This window comes from Catharus ustulatus, chromosome 2 (genome assembly GCF_009819885.2).
Source record: "Catharus ustulatus isolate bCatUst1 chromosome 2, bCatUst1.pri.v2, whole genome shotgun sequence".
Lineage (NCBI taxonomy): Eukaryota > Metazoa > Chordata > Aves > Passeriformes > Turdidae > Catharus > Catharus ustulatus.
In genome coordinates, this window is record NC_046222.1 from 15,234,780 (window position 1) to 15,258,559 (window position 23,780).

Below are 23,780 nucleotides of genomic sequence, written 5' to 3' on the forward strand. Positions count from 1 at the left end.
CTTTTTTCACGTATGTGAACCCACACCACCTGCAAACCTTACCCAGACAGTTCTGCTGGTACATGAAAGGTAAAAATATAAGATTAAAGTATCACAGAAAACATTTGCTACTTGTCAATGCAAAATACTACATTCAGTTTTGGAAATCATTCACAAAGACAGTTTCAATGTAAATGCCTATCACATTTCAAGGAACACTAAAATAAATGAAAGAATGCAAAGCAGTACTACTCCTTATAAAAATCAGTACATAGGCTGTCTACAAAAATCTATCTCTGAATTCTGAGCAAATGAGAAGAAGTAAAGAAAAAGGGACCTTTTATTTTTCCTGCACAAAAAAGACTGCACTACTGTATATTGTGTATACTCTGGTACAGCAATGACAACTCCATCTCATACACCAACTAAGTCCACTGGGTAATACAAACCTCTAGCCAGTTTGCAAAAGACACAATTTAAATAGTAAAATAGAGATTTATTTTCTCACAAACAAAACAGTAAATTCAGGATAGCATCCCACAAAGACCCACAGGTGAAATGTGAAATGCTTCTCACCCAACCAGATCAATGCACTGGTGAGAAACATCCCTCATTTCCCTGGAGCAGAATGATGCTTCCCTGTGAAACCCATTACCACTGAAGCTGCAGATACTACTAACAAACCAAAATGTTCATAAGACAGACCAATACCAAGAGGAAGTTCTGTTGATTTCTTGTTTTGAAAAACAGTGTAGATTACTAGAGAATCCCAGGGACTGCCAGCTTCTAAAAGTTAATTCAGTGATGAACTGGGCCACCAGGCTCAGAGCCTGCCCTTCCTTCCACCAGCACAGTGAAGGACCAAGACAATCAGTTCTGAACTACCACACCAACCTACATGAAACATAACTGAAGTGCACATGCATATGAATCACATAGCATTTGGGGTTTTTTTAACAGAAATGTCAACCCTTTTTCTAAGTCTCCATTCAGTTTATCACAAACAAATTACAAAAATCAGATAATAAACTTGTGTGTGGTCAGGCAAGCATCGAAGCACTCAGTGTAACAGGGTGTGAACGTAACAAGATCACGGAGTGTAACATTTGATCTGGGTCGCACAGAGGCTGAATTGTTTAACAGGAATCCACAAGCACCCAAGCTGGCAGTACATGACCTTGAACAGCCCCAGCACAGCAACACACTGCAGAAGTCTGTGCAAAACCTGTTTGTCAGCAACAATGACACACAGCCATGGCCTACTTATCACTGGCAATGAGGACAATACACAGAAGAAAAAAGTGTGCATTGATTAATACGCATACTCCAAGCTTATTTTGCTATGGAAGAGGGGATGTGTGGAAAATCAATTAAATCCACCCAATTAGTCTAAGGACAGGCTCCCAGATAGTAATAGAAATAAGTGGCTGCAGCACCCTCCCTTAACACACTGGCCTAAGATGGAAGTGCTGACAGAATCTCAAAATCATTTAGGTTGGAAAAGTCCTTCCAAAGCATATAGTCCAACCATTCCCCAGCACTGCCAAGCCTACCACTGAATGATGCCCCTAAGGGCCACATCTACCTGCACATGTTCTAGTTTCAGTCAGGACAGGGTTTATTTTCTACAGTAGCCAGGAAGAGGAGATGGCCAGACTACTGTTATTTGATATCATCTCGCATCATGGCAGTAGTCCAGTATGTGTAAATAATTTATCTTGGATCTTTTGTTATTAGTATTGTTGCTGCTACTGTTTATTTTTATCTCATTGTTCTTTCCAGTAAATTGTTCTTATCTCAACCGGTGATTTTCACTTTTTTGTGCCTCTAATTCCCAACTCCACCTCAGAACAAGAAGGTGTGGGGAGGGGGAGGGAGAAGGGGAGGGAAGGTGGAGAGCCAGTGAGCTGTGTCTGGTTTGGGAGTCTTGATGGGAGCACTAAATTGGAGAATATCATTCCTAATGCACAATAAAAGATCTTTTAAATGCCTCCAGGGATAGTGCCTCCATCATTGCCCTGGGCAGTCTGTTCTAGTGCTTGACAGCCCCTTCAGTGAAGAAATATTTCCTCCATCCAACCTAAACATCCCCTGGTGCAACTTGAGGCCATTTCCTCTTGACCTATGCTTGCCACATGGGAGATGAGCTCAACCCCCACCTGGTTACAATCTCCTGTCAGGCAGTGTTAAGGTCTCCCTTGAGCCTGTCCTGGATCCCATCTGGTGCCACAGTTGTGTATGTCTAAGGGGTAGTAGCAAAACACTGATAATTTCCCCTTGGATTACAGGGCTTCATCCTGCTCCCCATTCCAGTCTTAGAGCCCCAGGAGCTGGGTTCTTAGGAACAATGAGTCTTACTATTAAAGACTGAGGTAAAGAAGGCATCAAGTACCACACTCTTTTCTCATCCTTTGACACCACGTTCCCCTGTGCATCCATGTAAAGGATGGAGATTCTCTTTAGCCCTCCTTTTCCTGCGAACATATTTATAAAAAACATTTTTATTGTCTTTATGGCAGTAGCCAGATTAATTTGGAGACTGTCCCTTCTAATTTTCTCCCCACATAACATCATGACATCCTTGCAGTCCTCCTGAGTTGCCTTCCCCTTCTTCCAAAGGTCATAAACTCTCCTCTTTTCCCCAAGTTCCAACTTTTCTGTTCAACCTGGCTGATCTTCCCCACCTGCTCATCTTCCAGCACACTGCTCCCTTCACTTTGAGAACTGTCCCATCTCTTTTCCATCATGGAACCAATTTTGACCCAGAGCACAGGCTGACTCCTCCCCACCAGATGAACTATCATCCTCCTTATTTGGTTGCCCTCACAGAGCTTCATCCCTGTCGTGTGAGGGCACCTTGGAAGCGAGGTGAAGTGTGGGAACTCTCAGCAAGCACACATGGAAATGCACAGTATTCTAAACAAGAAATCTCCTTCCCTTCTCGTCCAGTCACAATGCTGACTGAAAATAACAGAAAACGAACACATTGTGGGTTTTTAATAGCTACAGCACTGGAAGTGAAGTCAATGACAAAAAAAGCTTGATTTTGGCTGATCTTTTTATTACTACTCCTGACTATAAAACATTACTCCAGCACTTTATTTTTATCCTGACTCAATGGAAATTGTAAGGATACAGTAGAAATAACAGAAGTACTTCCTGAAAAGGATAATCTGTAAAGGCCAAGCAGCCATATAAAACACCATCCACCTCTAAAACAATTATTTTGAGAGTCTGCTAGGCAAAAAAGCTTTAATGGCTCCTAGTACTTCTCATTTACACTCATTTTAACTTCAGTTAGGGCAGAAGAATAAAATTACCAGTAGTGTCCACTGTACAAATGTTAGCTAGTTAAAACCTCAAAACTTAAACCACCTTGAATTCTTCTTCTTGTACAATTACTGCATCCCACAGGACCCTAAAATTCACAAACCTAAGCCCAGCATATTATCCTACACACAGTAATGCTGTATTTATTTTCAGGACAGTTTTCTTCCATTTCAGGCTGAACTCTGCACCGTACAAGTGCAGGAAAAAAGCTGCCATGCCTATTTATCCCACACCCCACAACTATATGCCTGTAGTCTCTATGATCCCAGATGGCCTGCATATGATGGCCTTCATTCCTTGAACAGCAGAGCTCTGAAGCTGCACCACACAGGCTAGGCTGGGACCACCCTGGGCTCACACACCCTGCCCTGCCTCCAGGTCTGCGTCCATCAGAGCACATGACTGATGCTATTTGCTTCACTTGACATTATTTTAAAATATGGAATGATATCCTCAATAAATCACAAGTGCTGAAGCTGCAAGCACGCAGTCTCAAGTGACACATTAAAGCCTAAAATGTAATACAAATAGGAAGTGTTTTCCTGTCAGAGGGCTGAGATTCCAGTACATGCAGGTTCTGGAGTCCTGCTATCAAACATTTCCTCTGTCATCAAATTTCATATCTTCATATTCTTCAAAATTCATATCAAGTTTCATATGTGATTTTTCTGTATCCTGAATCACATGCAACCTCAGCTTAGGTTTCAGAAGGCTATTCAAATCTAATTGTGGTAGATAGCAGAGGGACACACACAAAAACCTCTTACTACTGCATAAAGCCCATGCCTCAGTCTCATCATATCTGCAATAATGCATCACTGCCTATCTATATCAAACCTTAATAACTTCACATTATTCATACAACAGCAACTACATTAACTTGGGTTTACACATCTTCTGCTTCTATGAACTTCTGGAGACCAAAGTTAACCCTCTAGAGAACCAACCTCAGACCAAGTCCAGCAGTGCAGCTTTCAGTGTCAAAGAGTTAAGACATCTGCCTCCAAGACAGGCAGAACATTTTACTTATCCTCTCATCTGCATTTGAGAGCAGCAACTCAAAATTTGGGTTTTTTCACCCACCTTCATAAGTTCCCCTCTGCTGCCAACCTAACACTGGAACAATGATTCCAGCAAACATGCGAAAGCCACATGTAATGCTTTGGTAAGAATATTAGTGCTATCCATTAAGGTTTATTACACTTCTGAAAACATTGCTTGCTCTCTGCAACAGTAAAGCCTGCTGTTCACATGTGAACTGCCACATCCAGCTGTTCCTCTTCATATCCTTACTGCTCCAACCTTTTCTTGCTTCTAAGGCCCTGACAGGCAGCAGAGCGCTGTCTTGTGGCATCTCTGTCAGTTATTTGCAATTACAGGTAAGACAGAATATCTCTTCCAGCAATAACAAGGACTGAGGAAGACGTGCTGACAATCAGTGCTGCAGTGGCTAGAGAAGTGCATGTACTGTACACTGCCACTGCTTCTCTAAGTACAGTCAGCTTCAAGATATGCAAAATGCATAGTCAATGTAGTATCTGTTTCAATTATACTTAGTCATTTATTTCATCTGCAGGACCAGATTTGTAACTGGCACTCATTTAATTTTACTCTTTTAAAATATATAACACTGCTTAGCTCAATAAATAATTAGCAGAGAAATACTCTGCACTTAGAGAACAGAATCCCACATACTGCACATTTATTCCTTATTCCCAGCAGACTAAAAAGCTCTCCAGGTAACCAAGAAAAAATTAACATGCCAGTGAAGCATCAAACTGAGACTATCACCTATAAGGCAATAACTGACCATGGTTTTCTCTTCTTGCATTACATACCTTGATTATTTTTGCACTTCCAAGAATCACATTGGGAAATACCTACAGCAGTAGCTGAAAGAAGCCATTGCAGTTCTGTCCAAACCTCTCTTTCCAAAATTGTAAAAATTTTTATGTAATGCTAAAGAACAAGTCTAATACAGGGCTATAAGTGCCCACTGCCCACTAAAAATTTTTAAAATTACTGAAACTGTAATAGTTATATTTCTTCTTAACTCTTATTTTAATTTAAAAAAGCTGGAAACTCTCAACAGACTGTTAGTTCAAGAAAAACATAAGTATAGATAAGTAGCATTTAAATTAGCCTGGTAAAAATTCTGAAAAATACATGATGCTAGAGCATTAGCCTTTCAGCAAGTCACCTGAGTATTTGACCATAAATTAATTATAAATAAGTGTTTCTTATAAAAAATTTAGAACTACCTCAAGCATAACATCTGAACTCTGCTGCTAAACCTAACTGTATTGTTCTTAGGCAGAAGTAAAAGAAGAAAGCCGAAAAATAATTCAGGTGCTCAGTGAAGAAGATTGAACAGCATAGTACTGGATAATACAGTAATTTATCAGCACTACAACTTTCAGCAAAAGAGCAGGAAAATACAGATACATTCTTTGAAGTCTTTACTGACCTACATAAAAGTGGGTCAGAGTGAGTTCTATTTATTTTTCTAATTGTGTAACATTGTCATTTTCTAGAGATGGTTTTGTTTGCTGGGTTTATCATCAGGAGCTGGAGTGTTCAACCCTACACATGCACAGTCACTACTGTGATTTTGCCTGATGCCAGGGAGCTGACATTACATTTGCTTGTGCAGACCACAATCAAAGGAAATAAAGTCAGATCTCAGTAAGGTGTAGCACAACCTGTTACACTCCATCTTTCATCCACGTTTCTAGAGGTAAACTTTAGCATATTAGCAGGATGAATTTCATACACTATTTATTAAAAGGGAAGGCAGTTTGAAACCCCAAGCTTAAATTTTCTACTCAAGCAAATACAAATTCAGAGGTACTAATGAGCCCTGTCTATCTGACACTCTCTTCAGACAGGCACTATACAGCTAATCATAATTAGCATTATTTATCTTTCACATGCATACACAACACACAAGCACACACACAGTCTGCCTACCTCAACAGCCTGCAGTGCCATTTCAGACTTGTATTTCACCTATTTCATATTTACACGCTATGATCATTACCCCTTTTAGCAAGGGTCATTTTATTTTGACATCTATGAAGTTGTTCAGTATCTTCACTAGAAAACAAACCACACGAGAAAATATGACCTACTCTCTGTGTTTTGAGTAATCATTTCACTGAATTTCATTAGATTCCAAGTAGACAGCAGCTAGGAAAAACAAAACAACAAAAAAACACCAGAAACAAAAACCCAACCAAAATCACACACACAGGTGCAGGTTAGGCATCAAGCTTTGCCAGCTATAGCCTACATCCAACCATAACAAACAAACCAATCCTTAAAATACCCCCTTCACAGCCAGAAGAGAATGCAACAGCTACCCCAAAGCAGGGAACTGTTCCTTGCTCTTGCACCGCTCCTGTAAGCAGAGTCTCAAAGGCCCTGAGGCTCAGAAGGGATGCCTGGGGAGCCTGGCTCCGACACACGCCCCACTCAGCTCAGCACATCTGCATTCGCAACTGTGGATGTGACCATGCCCAAATTAACAAAGGAGTCACTGAGTGCTTTGGAAGAGATATGGATTGCTTTAATAGGTCTTCCCCAAATGGCTGCACACCAATTATTTCCCCCCTATAAAAAGAGGAGTGATGAAAAGAAAAAAAAAAAAAACCAAAAAAAACCAATGCTCTCTTCAAGTTGAGCTTCTCTCTTCGCAAACACTATTTATATCCTCACCCCTTCACTCAGAGCCTTTGCAGAAGGACAGTGGTGTGTAACCACAGGTTCTGACCATGGAGAGTATTCAGCGCCTTTATTGGACAGGTAACACTGGGAAACAGGAGAGTCAGCACCTCCTCACAATAACCAACCCATCAAAAGGAAATTTCCAAAGGAGTTTGATACCCACATTTTTCTTTTTAGCACTCACTGTTACTAGAGTGTGGTAGGTACACTACCTTAGACAAACAAGAGTATCCCTACAAGCTGTCACAGCTGTAAGGCATCCTCCCACCACCTCTGCAGCTACAACTGCATTAGAAATGGAGAGTACGTGCAAAGCAGAACTATTTCCACCAGCCCTCAATGAGCTTCATTTCCAATCATGATTAGTCCAGTTGTGTGCCACTGGCACCTGTGAGACCAGCGTGTTTCGGATGCGTTCCTAGAGAACATTATCTAGCTGAGTTCCACTGTGGAAAATGCCATTCCACTCTGCATAAATCAAAAGGAAATCATAAAATCAAATCATAGCTTCATCAAAGTCCAACTACTGTCCCCACACAGAACAGCCCCAAATAAGTCCACCACATGCCAGAGAGCATTGTCCAAAATGCTTCTTGAACTCTGACAGCCTTGGGGCAATGACCACTTCCTTGGCGAGTGTGTTCCAGTGCCCAATCATTTCTGGGTGAAAAACCTTTTCTTATCATCCAATCTAAACTTCCCTTGAAACTCCACCTGTCACTGGTCACCATAGAGAAGTGATCTTCCCCTCCTGTTGACTGCAGTGAGGCCTCTGCTCAGTCTCTTCTTCTCCAGGCTGAACAGACCAAGTGCCCTCAGCTATTTTTACGGCAAGAGAGAGAGGACGGTGAGGAGTGCAAGAAATGATCAGAAACAGAAACTTCACTGTTTTCTCATATCCACACAATTGATCCAGGACACGACTGGAAAGCACTGCTGCTGGAGAAATCTGTTCAATTTTGTTTCTAGGTCTGACTTGTGAATAAGGAATGATTTCCAAATGATTAAGAACATTAAACTGGCTTCTCCAGGCCCTTCACCATCTTCACAACCCTCCTTTGGATTCTCTCCAACAGTTTTAGACCTTTTTTACATTGGAGTTCCCAAAGCTGAACACAGGACTTGAGGTAAGGCTGCAACAGTTTCTTGAAACCAAAGTGCTGTACCAATCCCATACCACAACACCAACTTATTCTACCCTCTGTGCTCACTGTGTATCTTCCTCTCCAAGGCTTCACTGTGATATTTTCCCCTTCAATGCTTAACAGGTCTTTTCACTGGGGTTTATCAACCGATAGTAGCACATGCCACACAGCCCAACGAGGCTCAGCATGACTGCTTCCAGTTCAAGTACCAAGATATTCTAAAAATAGGTGTACAAAACATACATCCTAGCCCAGACAGACTAGGCTTATGGAAGCTGTTCTTTCTTCCTTACTTTGGCAGTTATTAGAAATAGTCCACCAAGCTATCAAACCTGCTGGCAGACCAACCACCATTGACTTGAAGCATGAACTCATTCAGAACTGGGATCAGCTCCAGATTGGGGGATGAAAGGGGGGTGTGGGGGTGTATCCCTCAAAGCCATAATAACTGTTCAAAACGAGCACCTCAGTTCATAAAGGTATGAGCAAAGCTGACAAAAAGATGTGGTTAAAACTGTAGTGCCTTCCCAGAGCCTGTTCTCTTTGTTCTGATGTGACTTCCCCAGGACACAAGGGCATCAGCACACACATGCTCCCCTCCATTCCAAAATATCATCTCAAGAGCTAAATTTCATTTAAAGAAAACAGTTTCCTTCTGACACCTCAGAAAAATCATCTGTGTAGGAACTGGATGTGCTTCCACACAGAGAAGGGAAAACAACAGCCCATGTCAAACACACCCACATGCTATTGCAAAGCAAAAATTAGAGCAGGATGGCAAACACCATCCAAGCAGAGGACTCAGAAGAGGTGCTTCTGGAAGAGAACCATCGCATGCAGCTGAACCCTGTGTCTGGCACTGCAGCTTCAAGGATGAGGACTGAAGGAGGGTGGCAGAGACCAACCAGCAGAGGTGGGGGCACAGCAGTGATGGTGCAGGGGACACGCTAAGCACAGGATCAAAAATGAGTCTGTAAGACTTTCCACCATCAAAGCCAATGGAGGCACTTAGGAAGCATCACCTTACCTAAGGATAATCATTGTAAGCAAAGCATGTAATTTTAATTCACCTTTCTCATCGCCTCCCATCATTAACTGGGAAGAGAGAAATCCACCAGAGACATGGGTGTGTCTGCTAAGCCAACATTAGTAAAGTATTTGCTGTATGTGTACCTTCAAGTACAACTGGACTACATTTTCAAACAGTTTCAGGCAAACAAACCCATTTCCTAAATCAGAATTAGTTCTGTAGATAACTCCAACTACTAAATGTGTCAGTGGCAAGAAGGTATTAGGAATTTATTCAGTACATGGATCTAACAACCTACCTGAACAAAAACCAAACAAATAAAAAAACCCCAGTAACTACTATCATTGCACAAAAGTATATATTTTTATTAAAAAGAAATAAACCTGTGTGTACACCAAATGTTTCTTCACACAAGTCATAATATGCCTTGCATTAGCAAGGAAGCCAACTGCAAAACAAAAAAGTTCACAGAAAATTGAGGGGACACTGAAACGAAGCACTGCTATTCTAAATGACAGTCTCTCTTTTGTTAACACTGCATTTTTAGCTGTGTCAAAACAAAATTTGATTTTTCCAACACTCCTGTGGTATGCTCTGAGTACTTTGCTAAAAAATCCCAGCTGTGTGTTGTGAGTGCCAGTGATCCAGCAATTATGATAAGCATTTCTGAGTACCTAATCAAAACAACACAAGCTGTAGAACTGCATTATTGACTTTGCTCTGAAAACAAAAATTCATAACCAGTATGCTGCTTTTGAAAACAAAGCCATTATATCCTTTCCATTTCTTGGTTGCTTGTGGGTTTTTAAAAAAAGCTTTATTAAACTCTTGCCATTAACTTGTCAACTGTTGCTTTACAAGCCATTTGTCTATTATTGCTCCTCATAAGAGAATCTAATCTTGTATCCTTAAACCAAATTTAGGCACTGCACATAACTGACACCCTTTATTGCACATAAACCTGCTAATACCAAAAGCAAAAAGACCAACAGTCTCTATTCTGGGCACCAAAAAATGGGAGACTCAGTATGGGAAGTTTCAAGAATACTTTTAAAGTACATTGAAGAGGAAGTTACCAAAGGTTCTGTAAAAATAAAAATAAAAACACACACACACACAAAACCGCTACAAAAAAACCAAACCAAACCAAACCAAAAAACACCAAAACAAACAAACAAACAAAAAAACCTCAACACCCAAAAAAAGAGCCCACCAAAATTTCACTGTTGGTGTTCTTTTAATTAAGAAACTAAGCATCATTTGAGATTTGAGACAATAAATAACAGAGGGGAGAGGAAGTTTCTAAGCAGACTGAAACAAACCACCAACACAAAGACATGCATAATTTTAGTTGAACTCTCCTCAGTTTAACTCCTATTTCACTTCTACATTCTTTTAATCTTCTGGCCTTGGTACTCCCTTACTGCCTAAAGCAAAAGCTTTCTGAAATACATACCTGTGTAGTCAGCATTCCCCATATGTGGTTGGTGACACCCACGCCCTCCCCACCTACAATTTAAATTAAGTCTCCAAAGTAACACAGAAACAATAAACATTCTATTAAAGGAAGATCTCCAGAAAGCTGTGACCGCCCGACTTTCATAAAGAAAAAGAAAAAATTCAGACACAGCACAGCATCTCCTACAGACTTCAAGAGCCACATCACAAGAAGGTGGGCAGACCACTACTGCCTGCATGCCCTTCTCACCCCAGGTGCACTTTCTCCTTTCAAAGCACCAACAGAACAACAAGGAGGACAGGTCACACTAAATTCAAACCCTTCTATATTTTTGATACCACACCAATTTAGATGCCATTAAATGATTTGGTTGCATAGGCCTGAAAATGCTGAGGCACTTTCCAATGCAATTTTATATGCTTTTTATGACATGTAATTGAAGCCATGGGAACAGTTGACTCAACATACTCTCCCTTTATTTTCTGAATACTTTGACTCAAAAAAACCCACATCAGTTCTAGATTTCTGTACCACCTGACTTAGGAAGAAAACTTATTCTATGACATATACTGTTCATCAAAATAAAGCCAAAGGATGAATCTGCAAGGCACACATTACCACAATCTATAGGGTTTATAATTAGAAAATGCTAAACCATGTAAAGATATATTTGTAATTATAAGGCTTTCTCTCTATTCTTCCCCTGGACTCTTACAAGAGAATCACTAGCTTTCCAAAGACACTCAGTAAGTTGGTTGTTGCCTCTTCCCATCAACTCAGGAATACTATTAAATCTGGTTCTTACAACACCTGCCAGAGAGCAGCCAGTAAAATCTTCCCTTTTCCTTCTCTTGAAGATCATCTTCAGACAGACCAGCAACTTGGCTGCTGACATGACCAAAAGCAGTCTTTGAGCTACGGAACCAGTGACACAATATTTCTCAAAGTAAGACGGCTAGAGTGAGAAGTGGGGCGGGGAGTGGTGCTTCTTTTGGTTTGTTGTTGATTTATTCTTTTTTCTAAGTGAACCTTATAGTACATTGTTGCTCCTAAAATAAGAATTAAAACTGTTAGAGCAAGATAAAAGAAGCTGAACACCAAAAAAGACAACATTGACATGAAAGCAAGTCTCACAAGAGCTGTAAGTTTACTGACTGCACAGTGAGAACAGGATTTTTCACTGGAGTAGAACACACTCACAAGCCCCTCTGGACCTGCTGTGATGGATCCTGGCAACCCATCAGCCCAGACAGGCAGGAGAACCTCAGGGGAGTAGCACCAGAACTGTAGAGCTTGGCAAGGGCACAGAGATCCTGGGAGGTCTCCTCACCCACACTTCTCCAAAGGGCAAAATAAAGGCAAGAATTCAAAGCAAATCTTAAGACTCTGGACAAGCACAATACAAACAAAACAAATGATATTCTGATGGAGTGGTGCTGACACCCACAATTACTTCAGTTTTCTTTCAGCCCCCTACACAAGTTCACACCTTGCCAGAAGCCTAACTCCAGGGAAAGCTGATGGCAGCCAAGACAATGGTATCATACCAAAATTTAACTTCTAGATTTCTCTGGAACTATTCCCTGGAATTAAAAAGCCGTAAGTGATGGATAAACAAAGTCTGTGCTGCATATTAAACACAGTATTCCCCAAAGGCTCCTGTGGCCCTGTACACCTGTCTCAGCTGTCACAGGAACACAGGAGCTATTGCTCCTACCCACATTATTCAGTGATCTTCCTCACAAGGCTTTTTTTTCTCTGCAGACTTAGTCATCTAAAAACGAGAAGATAGGAAAATGCATTAAGTACTCCTTATCTTGATGTGAACCCATTTCTTAAAAACTGTTTCTTTCCTTCTTGCAAATTTCTGTTTTGAGCAGATACAGTGCAAACTTGATCAGCACTACCCAACAGCATCCAGGATCTTTAGTTTTTTACCAGTCGTGCTGAAAAAAAAATCATTCAAAGGGTTCAAAAAACTTACTGCTCACTTTTTATCGAAATTTAACACCAAAAAGAAACACTTTTCAACTGTCTCCTTTATTAGTTCTGCCAATATTATTGCATTTTTATCTGTGAAATCCCAAACTCCAATAACCAGTTTTTCAAAGAAAATACTTACTCATAACAGGCTTAAAAAAAAATAAAAACATCAAGTTGAAGGCTTAATTATGTTTTGATAGCACCAAATCTCATATCCTGAAATCAACAACAAAATAATTTATGCTGTATTTGCAACCAGTCTTATTGTCTACAAACTATGATACAACCAGACATCAGTGTATTCCCCTCAGGGAATACAATTGGGAGTATTGGGAGTACCAGGTGCGAACAGACTTCTAATTCCGTAATTAGAACAGAGAAATTTGATCTAACCACATCACAGGTTATTATTATATTTCTCCTGTTTACAATGATGAAGCCATCTTGTATTTACCTCCTTGGAAAATTAGTTCTGCAGTCTTCATATCTGATGCAAAGAAATTCATCTTCTCAGTTTGCCCCAAGCCTGTACAGCCAAAAACATGTCCTAAGTCTCCTATCCTGCCTATCCTATCTGACAGGATACTTGTCATCCTTTTCCTTGCCTGGTATTTCTTCTTTGAGGAGGCATATAAGGCACTTTTCAGAGTCTTCATTTTGATAAATTAGATTTTTCGTCTCACCTGGTTTTACCTCCAGAGCTGGAATTAATTCTTTTTAAATTACTTCTTTTTAAATTACTTCTATCCATCAGAGACACCAACTGCTGCCCCAGCTCTCTCTTCCCCAAGCCCTCCTCAGAGAGGATGGCATACTCTAAACATATGCTCCAGGCCCAATATCCCTCTTAAAAAGGATGTTGGTCACTTGACTGATTATCAGACTCAGTGCCAAACTCCAGTTTTACAGCAACTACAGAAAACTCAAGGCTTCCATCCATTACTGCTGAGCCTCACAAGTCAACAGGCTTTCTAAGTCACATTTTCTCTCTCTGCTCATAAAAGGAGTACATAACAGCCTTTTGTTACTTTAAAGTTTTCTTTCAAGTGACAGATTAATTACAACTTTCTTCCTCTTAACAGTTAAGAGACAATTTCCTTAAAACACATTACAAACATTTACGCATGCACTGATATTCAAGCATGTCTAGCCTCACTCAAATCACAGTGGATGCTTCACATGAGACAAGTGATCTACATCAGTCCCAAGTTTTACAGCCTGAGCCTTGACCTTCAGTATTTTTGCCATTGCCCACAGCAGTTCTGAAAAAAGTTCAGCATTTCTATTATAACTATTGTCTTCATTTTGGAGACAAATTTCAGGAGAAAACATCCTGGAATGAGCATTTCTTCTAAGGAGAAAGGGCCTCAATAACTCCCTTTTCTTCCAACAATGAGAGAAATGGATCTCAGGGGATGAAAGTGGGGGAAAAAAAGCAAAACTGTTTTCTAACAAAGCAAGATACCCACAAAGTACAGGAAAAAAAAATCTGATCCTTATTTGGTCCCACATCGCCGCATGGCTGGGAGGCAAAGGTGGTGGCTGCCCTTCTGTATCTCTGGGAAGGGAGGAGAAAAAAAGAGTTCACACAGTAGCTGGGAACCTGTTGGATTTCTGGCCTGGGTCTTCTCACAGCAGCAGGCAAAGTTGGAGGAGTTTAATGCCCTCTGTAATGCTGGTTCAGCTCCTCAGAGGTCTTGGGTTCAGGGCAGTCACCCACCGGTTCCCCGGAGCGGCCGAAAAGAAAAACAAGCCAAGACGAAAACAGTTCAAGGGAAAAAACTAACCAAAAAACAAACCAAACCAAAAACCAAAACAAACAAACAAAAAGCCATGCTGGATTTCCCAGTACAACCTCCCTGCTGTCCAGAGCACACCAGAGATTGTACAGAGCCGGTGCCCAGTGTTCCCAGGCTCCAGCCCCACACTCTGGTTCACCTAAAAGATACTGCAGCCATTTCTGGACATAAAGCAGAGGATTAGGGAATAAATCATCATAAAATTACCCCAAGAAAGCTATGAATTAATCTAAAGATGTTTGACAAAGCCTAAGTCTTATTTGACTATGTTTTTAGAAATAGTTTAGACTGATTTCAAAAGTAAAATGCTCTGATTTAATTTTACCCTGCTGTTCATCAGCAATTACACTTTTCTCTCCAGGCTCAGCTGTCCACTGGATTTTCTTGCAGACACCTTCAGAAAAGCATCAGCTCCTCTGACCAAACGAACACCTCCTGAACTGGATAAGGGATGTTATCAAGATAACCAGGGTGAGCCAGCAATCCTCCTTCCCTTGTGGCACAACAGGAACAGCATCTGCCCCTCTCCACCCACCCATCTCATCTTGGCCATCCACCAAATAAAACGCATGCAGGCAAGGGCTGACTTTTGTCAGAAAAACTGCTTCAGCCTGGTTCCAACAGGAGGCTGGCAGGCAAAGGTGAGTCACTCCACCTCCTCAACTCAGAGACGTGACCAGGACTAGGAAGAACACTCTGCACATGGAAAAGGACAATGTGGCTTTTCAGATGCTATGACTGGCAGGAAAAAGGAAAAAAAAAATCCTGACAACTTATATTACCACTATGAGAACAAAAGAAGACTATGCCAAAGTAGAAAGTAAACAGAACAGAAGTGAAAGGAACTGCCAGTGTTTAGGTCCCCTCAGAAGACTTCACAATTCTCTCACTGTCATGTTTGTCTTTCTGGGCCTCTTTATATGGTCTTCTAGGCTTTCTAATTCCCCTCCTTACCCTTCTGCATAAAATTTAAATATTAAAATTCAACTGGGGGGGGAGTTTGTTTCATTTTGGTTTGTCTTTTTTAATATGAAATAAGGCTGACATCCTCATGATAAATCTAGATGTTGGGATTACAAATTGTCATCTGCAAATTGCTGGCAATCAAGCAGTAGGAGAAAAGCAACACTGAAAGAAAGATAATTCGGAGTTCCAAAATTCTCAGTGTAAAAAGCTTCCCAGTTTAAAAAGCTTGTTCTTAAACAAGTTCAGCGTCATCATCCTTTTAAGACATAATGGAACTGAGAACAGAATTGGCAAAAGGAAGCAACAAAAATATGATGCTGCAAGATGAGTCATTAAAAGCAATTTTATTCCACTTCATAATTAAGAGAACTGGGCAGAGGACAGACAAGGCCCACATACCAGAGCTGCAAAAGAGTATCCAACAAACTTCAAAACAGCCCAACAGTTTAATGCATGTGACAGGTCTAGATGCTCTGATGCATGAATGCACAAACCCCTCATATTTCCATAACTGAAGCATTCAACAATTAGACAACAATCAACATTTAGTACATTTAAATTTACCATGCCTTTAAAGAAAAACAAAACACCCAAAATAATGAATGCTTTTTTAAAGCCACAACCTTTTTATTGCATTGCATTTTCTCTCCTTCCTCAGCTGACCTTCCCCTAATAATGCTGTATTTTTCATTGTTTACATAAACAAATATGTACACATTATCTGGGATGTATCCTAAAGAGAGGTTTTTCCAAGGGAAAAAAAACTAACTAGAAGCCATGACTTAGTTCACGAGGAGCTTTAAAGATTAACTAGTATGAAATCAAAACTTCAACAATACTTTAAAAAAATCGACCTCTCCTTGTTTCAGGTAAGGCATAGGGATCAAATAGCCTGTAGTTACACTTGAATTATGAGAAAGCAGAATGCAATAATTCTATGAGTTCAGGACTCTGTATTTCAGATCCAAAACTGCAGCTACAAAAAAATTTACATAACTAAGCACAGACAAGAGAACAAGTTAGCCCTTAGTCATTTGTCACAAAACTGTATTATGGTTCTGACCAGGGGAAAAAATTCACCCCTTTCCAGAGACCGTAATTTAGAGAAAAATCAATTTTACAGAGTAAAATCTTCAAAATGAGCAATCTCTACTTCAAAGTTGTGCTGATAAGGCAAGAGAATGTTTGCTGCAGGCACAAAGACAATGTGATAGTATGACAAGGAGATTGGAAACAACTCCAGAATTCTGCTCCATCTCTGTGATTTTTAGTGTGTGTCCACTGGACACTAATTTTAACTGTTGGAGGTAGATGAGGTGGCAATTCTCACTTTCACCACAAGTTAATGGTATACTTCAATTCTATTAGAACCAATTAACTATATTACATAAATTTAAGCTGTATATGTGTAAACTTCTGTTTCATAGTTTTAGAAACCTTGAGTCCAGTATTAATACAGTTCCACAAAAATATAGTGAATTTACCAACCTCCCCCCATCCTGAACATCTATTAAACATGTGCTTTCTTTGACGAATTGTAATTCCAAACAGATTTTGTAAGCCACACAAATTGTCATACTGGATCACTTCGGTAGCCTGCTCTGAAAAGGAACCATTTTAAAATGTTTTTTCTAACAGGCACAACCAGTTTTGCCCCATTCCTGTCATATGTTACCTGCTATGCTTGAATAGATAAGCACTGCTCTGGGGAAATATGAGACCAGATGAAGAACAGAGAATTCCTATCTGGATTAGCTCCAAATGGGTCAGTGGGAACTGAGCGGGAGCCATCCATCCCTGAATGCACTTCCTTGGAGATTTCTGCCTTTTCACTTGCCAGTGACTTGACACTAAGTTTTAACAACCAGACACTTAAGAGAGGTGATGTATGAAAAGACTTCAATGCCCTGCTGCAAGTCACCAGAGAGAGGCAAAGGAGCCAACACCTTAATTAAATGTGACTGCACAAACTTCAGTATATGTGGTTTTGGAGGTTGCTCTCTTTCCCAAAGAAGCTGCCTGCTCTTTTAGATGGGCCAGCCTGACTGCTTGTGGCCAGTTTCCAACTCAGGTCTCTGAAATGTCTGCCAGAAGATGACCATCTACCAAAAAACGTGCAGCTCATTTCTTTCAGCATAGCAGAGACTGTAAAACCAGTCTAGAGGAGGGTCACAGAGCACTCACCGAGTGGTGGCCACTGGAGAAGCAGCTCTTTGGAGCCAGATCCTGAGTGAGCTCAGTTGCCAAGCAGTGGTTAACTACTGTCTGAAAAGAGCAGCTAGACTGCAAACCCACAAAGCACCCTGGCTCATGGACTCCTGTTTAAAGCTTGGCTGTCCATGGTCCATGGAATGCCACCACTTGGCCAGAAGCTTTACTTCTTTTGGAAAGCCTCAATCTATACTTACTTACCCTTTAATATTCAATCCCCAAGAGAGGATGAAGTTCTCCTAAACTTGCAGGGAGGACTATCAAGAAAACAAAGCTAGAAGTCCTGGTCCCCCAGATGAAGAAGTCAGAACACTCACAAAGCTCTGGGAGCTCCAGTAAAGAAACCAGCAACATCCACTCCTCAGCTCAGTCCTGTTTCTGTTAATCCGTGCAGGGCAAGAAACCTGCAGCACACAGCCACATAACAGTGGTGTCCTCACTGTCAGTAGCTGGTGTAAGGTTTTCCACCCTTCTAAAAAATGAACATCTTTACTGTCACACTCCAAGATATGCTTGTCACATGGAAAGCATGTTTTGCAAGCCACTGCACTGATTATACAACCCTGGCGTGTACTGCCCCTTACCCTAATTTCCATCATATTAAACATTTGGTTTGTAATTACTTGAATAATTGTGCTAAAAAGGGAAAAATCAAAACAATGCTGTAGCCTCCATACAGCAAGGAGCTTGAGGTGTGACATTCATATATATATGTATATGTATAAAAATAAATGCAAACATACTAATTTGCTGTATTTCAAATTGATCTCCTTAAAGAGAGCTCATTATCCACACCTATTTTGTTTATTTTGTTCTACAAGCAAATTCTCACATGGAAAGATAAAAATTTTTGGTGACTGAAGGCATCTGGAGAGCTTTGGTATCTACATCAAGATTTAACAGTCAGGTAGCTCTCTAATGGTTTTTTGGTCCAAATGAAGAAAAAACCCTAGGTTTCAGAACCAATATGACATTACAATCAAGGGCGGAAAAGAAACTTATTTAGGGCTTAAGACTCAAAGACACACAGTCATTACTTGCTGATATTTTCAGTTAGCTGCTACCTCCAAAGAGGGCAGAAAATGTGTTTCCAAAACCTCAGCTACAGGTTGAATGAGAGTTAAGGGAAGGCAGGCAGACCCCAGATCAGGTTGTGAGAATGAGGACTCATCAGACTGCATTCAGCTTTAAGCAAAAAACAGCTCTAAGTGAAAGTTTAACTTCTCTTAAGAGTCCTTTGACTTCACATTATTCCAGGCTCAAGCTTGCTATCAACATTGCTCCTGGCATTCCTCAGCCTGGCAGCAACTGTTGTAAACTCTCATCACAAGAGCTCGTTCTAAGAGCTAGCCAAGCTTACATAAAGTCCTCGTTCAGTATTTTTTCAATTTGCTTTACTTTTAATCTTCTTATACCGCTGGAATTTTTTTCAAAATCCCCAGAATTTAAATCCAATAAAGCACAGCTCTAGACTTACTTGTTAAAACCACACCAGACATCTCACCTAACAACTTCAACGAACCTATTACAATATATATACCCAATTACATTTTTATCAGCAGCACTCTTCATCTCTTCATGTAAATATCTGCTGATTTAATACACTTTATGCACTAATAAGATACAGATGTATACATATAGTAACATTAAATGTAATACATTATATATACAAGTATGTTCAGGGGTTAAATATATTTGCATACATTATCTTGATATGTAAGGTGTTTTAATGCATTAAGTGTATGCATATATGTATACACATGTACATGGACATTTGTCAAATATAACTTTTATTTATTAAAATGGAACACATTTCAAAATTACATCATTCAGAGTATTTAGGACCAAGGATGCCAATTAAGCCTAGAGAATTCCATCACAGGTGAACCAACCAACCAATCAGTGGATGGGGCAGGTTACCCAGAGAGGTGGCACAGGCTCTGTCCTTAGAGCTCCATTTTCCCATGCAGCCTGGTCTGCTTTGGGCACAGGATCAGACCAGAGACCTCCTTCATGTGATGCTATCTCCCAATTTCTTGACCAAGCCTCCACACCCAACAGCTTGTGTTAATCATTTTACTGAGTCACTAAAAATAATTATTCTACTCAGAGAAACAGCTGTCATTTTGTCAAGCAATTAGATGAAGTTACTATGCTCTTCAGCTATTTTGCTGAGCTTTGTTTTGGAAAAGAACTACTAATTAAAAGAAATTTTCATACCTTTTCTTCACAAAACTTGTAAATCAAACTGTTTATTATCCTTCACGGTTTAATAAACACATGCAAAGAGCAAGTCATGAAGAGCCAAAGGAGATCTATGCTTCTTGTGGGTTTGCCCTATAATTCAGCACTGATCAATTAAAAATGGGTAAGGGAGATGGTTTACATCTTGTCACACAAACAGCTCATGGGGAAAGAAATTAAAATTTAAAAACATAAAGATCTTGTCAGCTTCCTCAGATTTTCATATGTGTTTTGTGAAGAAGTACAGCAGCTGATCATGTTTTTCCCACAGAAAAGGCATCTGAAGATCATGGAAGTCTCAAAAATGTCTGTTAATCATTAATCAAACAAAAGACAAATGAGAAAGTAAAGGAGAAGCTTCTTTTCTTTACTTGTTCATTTGTTCACCTGGCTGCTAAGGATCCTGATGATCCCAGAGAGCCTGCCCCATGTACCCACTCAGCCACCCACCCCATGTCAGCATCTTAAATAGACGAGCAAAAGGGATCCTGCAACAAATGCAGGGAAATTTGGGAACAGGACTGACAGAAAGAGGAACTGAAAGTCTGTAACAGAAGCAAAGTAAAGGTTTTGCTCCCCCTTCCACATTTAAATGTCATTTCTTGAAAGATCTACTGGGAAACTGGACAATGAAGAAACAAATATTTGAGGCCTTCTACTTTAAAAAACAAATAAGGCCAAAGTAACAAAAATAAGAACCTATAAAGCACTACATTACCCAGTTTAAAGAAAAACACTGTCAAGAAAAATCCTTTTTGTCTTTTGTCTGAGGGCCAGTGTATGACATACCGACACCTTAATTTCATTTCAGTCATCTGGTAAAGGAATCTGGCTTAGAAACAGGCAGCTAGAGCAGGGAGCAAAACAGGTATGGCAGAAACCTCAGTGTGCTAACGAGAGGAAATGATTTATAAACTGGGATCATTCACATAAATTCACAAGGATAGTTACTGTCTGTTGCATTCATCTACTAAAACCAGACAATTACTGAAAAAGATTAAATGCAAAAATAGCTACTGCAGAATATGGCAGCTTCACAAACCCTGACAGCTCTCAGCCAATGGATTTCCTAACCACAGTGAGTATAATTCACATGAGGGTCAGAAAGTAATATGCTAAGCAACCTGGCATCACCAGGACATCATCACAACACTTTTAAGATGCTAAATCACTAATAATCTACCTGTAATTTTAGAAAAGAATTCTTCATGTGTAAAATAGAGAGAATTTGTTTTGTTCCTGCTTTTTCTCTTCCTTATACCATTTCCCAAAGCAAAAGTACACTACAAAGCAAAGTACAGATTCTTTGCTGCTTTCCAAAAAGTATTTGTTAAAATGGCAGGAAAAACATTTCATTTCAGAAAAGAGATCTACAGAAAATCTAATTCAAACACAAAAATTTCACCCTTCAGCATAAAAAGATAGTTCAAGAGCAGAACATGTACACACACAATCTCTATTATGAAATAGTGTTATAAAAACAAGTGGCTTGCTCAAAACATCAACCTTACAGAATCAAGACTGACAAATGCCTTATCACAAGACCACCAGATGTTAAAACCTACTTCACCATCAAACATAAAGGAAAGGGATAAATGCCAAGTCTCAAACATTCACATGGAACGACAGAAGCAAGCAAGCTTCTGCAGAAACATCAGTTCAGTGCCCATTTCAGTAAATGTTTCCAGGCAGAGGATGCCTCTCAAAATTCTGGCCATCATTAAGGCAGACACCATCACAGACGTCTCTGAGCACAGACATTCAGTCCTCCTGAACAGTTCTGGTGCAAGATCCAAGACTGCTTTCTTCCAGCACCTTTGCAGTGGCAACACCTACACACCTATCCATAAGGCCAGGGCTACAAGGACCCGACAGAAAAGCCCATCCTTCTGTGGTCTATCTTACGGTATCAATCATAAAATCTCATTTTTTACTTAAGCTACACACCCAAGGCAGACATTTCTTTTTATTACGTTCAGACAACAAATGGTTGAAAGCAGCTACTAAAATCCCAACGAGTCCTATAACTGGAAGCTTTAAACGTCTGAGCATCTGTAGAACTGCTCAGCTTGATACATTCTGCTCTATGTTGGCAAGATCATGCCTCAAAGCAAGAGCCCGAGGCTGGCAGCCTTGGCTGCAGGGACGGAGGGCTGGAACGGAGCTGTCTGTCTGTCTCCTCTCATCCATGGGGTACTGGGGTCCCTGCCGGGAAGGAGCAGCCACAGACCTGCATCCCCATGCCCTGCGGGGGAAGGGAGCGCAGGAATCCGTCTCTACTCTCAGGCTAAACACTGTGATGCACATCACACTGAGCCCCCAGAAGGCGGAACTGACACGGGAGGTGAACAGAAGCCGAAGTCCTCAGCCGAAGTATGGCAAGCAGGGAGCGAAGGAGACCAGAAGGTGACTCACCCCTCCCACACCTTCTTTTTTGAGATCTGGCGGGGGGGAAGGGGGGAGAACCGACACTCAGCCGTGCCAGCTCCTCCTCCGGGGTTCAGGCTGCAGCCAGCCCGCCCCGCAGGGACTGCGGACGGGTGGGCACGGGGGACCCCCGGCCCCGCCGCAGCCGGAGGGAGGGAGGGCCCCGGCGAAGGAGGGAAGAGGGCGGGCAGGGGCGGCGGCGGAGGGGCGCGGGCTGCCGGCGCCTCCTCTCTGCTGCACTGCAGAGGCGCCATCTTCCCGCGCCTCGGGCCTGCGGGGGGGCTCGGCCGGCCCCGACCACCGCCCCCCGGGCACCGCCCTCCCGCGGGGCCACTGCGCCAGCCGCGGGGAGCTCCGGCCGCCGCCCCGCACACCTGCGCCACCCCGCCCGCAGCCCGGCCCTCCTCCACGGGGACACACCGGCTCCGCAGCCCGGCGGCGCTTCCCTCCCGGGGGGACGCCCCTGCAGCCCGGCTGCTGGCCCCTAGCCCCCGCTCCATCGGGGGATGCCGCGGGGCCGCCCGCCTGCGGCGTGCCTGCTCGTGGGGGAAGCTCCCCTTCCCCTTCCCGAGCCCCCGGCGGAGCCAACCCAAGGCAGAGCCGGCGCCCCTGCCGTACGTCCGCAGCAGTGCCCGCGGACCCCTGCCCGCTGCGGGCCGGAGTTAAGGGGGCAGCGCCCGCCCCGGCAGCCGAACCGGCGCAGGGAGCCGGACACGCGCAGCGGGGCCGAACCAGCACCGGCCCCGGCTGCTCCCAGCCCGCTCGCCCCGCGACGCCCCTGCCGCCCCCGGCTCGCCGCTCCTATTGTTCGGCGAAGGGGGAGCGGCGGCAGCCAGGGATGGAGCACCCCTAGGAAGGCAGCCCTCAGCCGCACCGCCGCGGCCAAGCCCACGCCGCGGGGGCGGCTGCGGACGGACAAAGCTTCGGAGAAGCGGCGGAGGGTGGCGGAGAAGCCCCCGCCCGCAGCTTCCTGCCCCGCTTACCTCGAGAGCCCGGGCGGCGCCGGCGGCCAGCAGCAGGACGGCTAAGTGGGGCAGCATCGCGGCGGCCGGGAGCGGGGAGGGAGGAAGGAAGGAAGGAGGGGAAGGAGGGATGCCGTCCGGCGGGACGCGGCGGGGTCCGGCTGTAAATCCTCGAGGCCGCGCCGCTGCCGAGGAAAACGCCTGATCTGCGGCGGCTCCGGGAGCGGCGCGGCGGGGCCGGTCAGCTGATGGCCCGGCCCGCCCCCGAGCGGGCGGTGCGGCCGCCCGGCCTGCGGGGACCCCTGGCGGCGGCGCCGGGCGCTGCGGCCGCGGCTCGGGCCGACTCTCGCTGCCCTCCGTGCTTCCCACGGCAGCTCCCGGTCCCTCCCCGGCCGCTCGGGTAGCAGCGATCACCGCTCGAACGCGCCGTGCTGCCTGCCCGCCGCCCGCCTCTGCAGGGACCGCGGCTCCTCCATGCGCGGTCCCCGCTCTGCGTTCAGAAACGCAACCCCCATCTTT

At 42.8% G+C, this 23,780-nt stretch overlaps 1 protein-coding gene across 4 annotated transcripts in view; it reads right to left on the reverse strand.

Moving 5' to 3' along the window:
* LOC117011060 (amyloid beta precursor protein) overlaps positions 1 to 23,547 on the reverse strand; it is a 192,730-nt gene extending 169,183 nt beyond the window's left edge. For all 4 annotated transcript variants that reach the window (XM_033086324.2, XM_033086315.2, XM_033086307.2 and 1 more), the window contains exon 1: positions 23,283 to 23,547. In XM_033086324.2, coding sequence (XP_032942215.1) covers positions 23,283 to 23,339 — 57 coding nt within the window. In that variant the 5' untranslated portion in view covers positions 23,340 to 23,547. The remainder of the gene's footprint in view (positions 1 to 23,282) is intronic.
* Between the last annotated feature and the right edge of the window lie 233 nt (positions 23,548 to 23,780).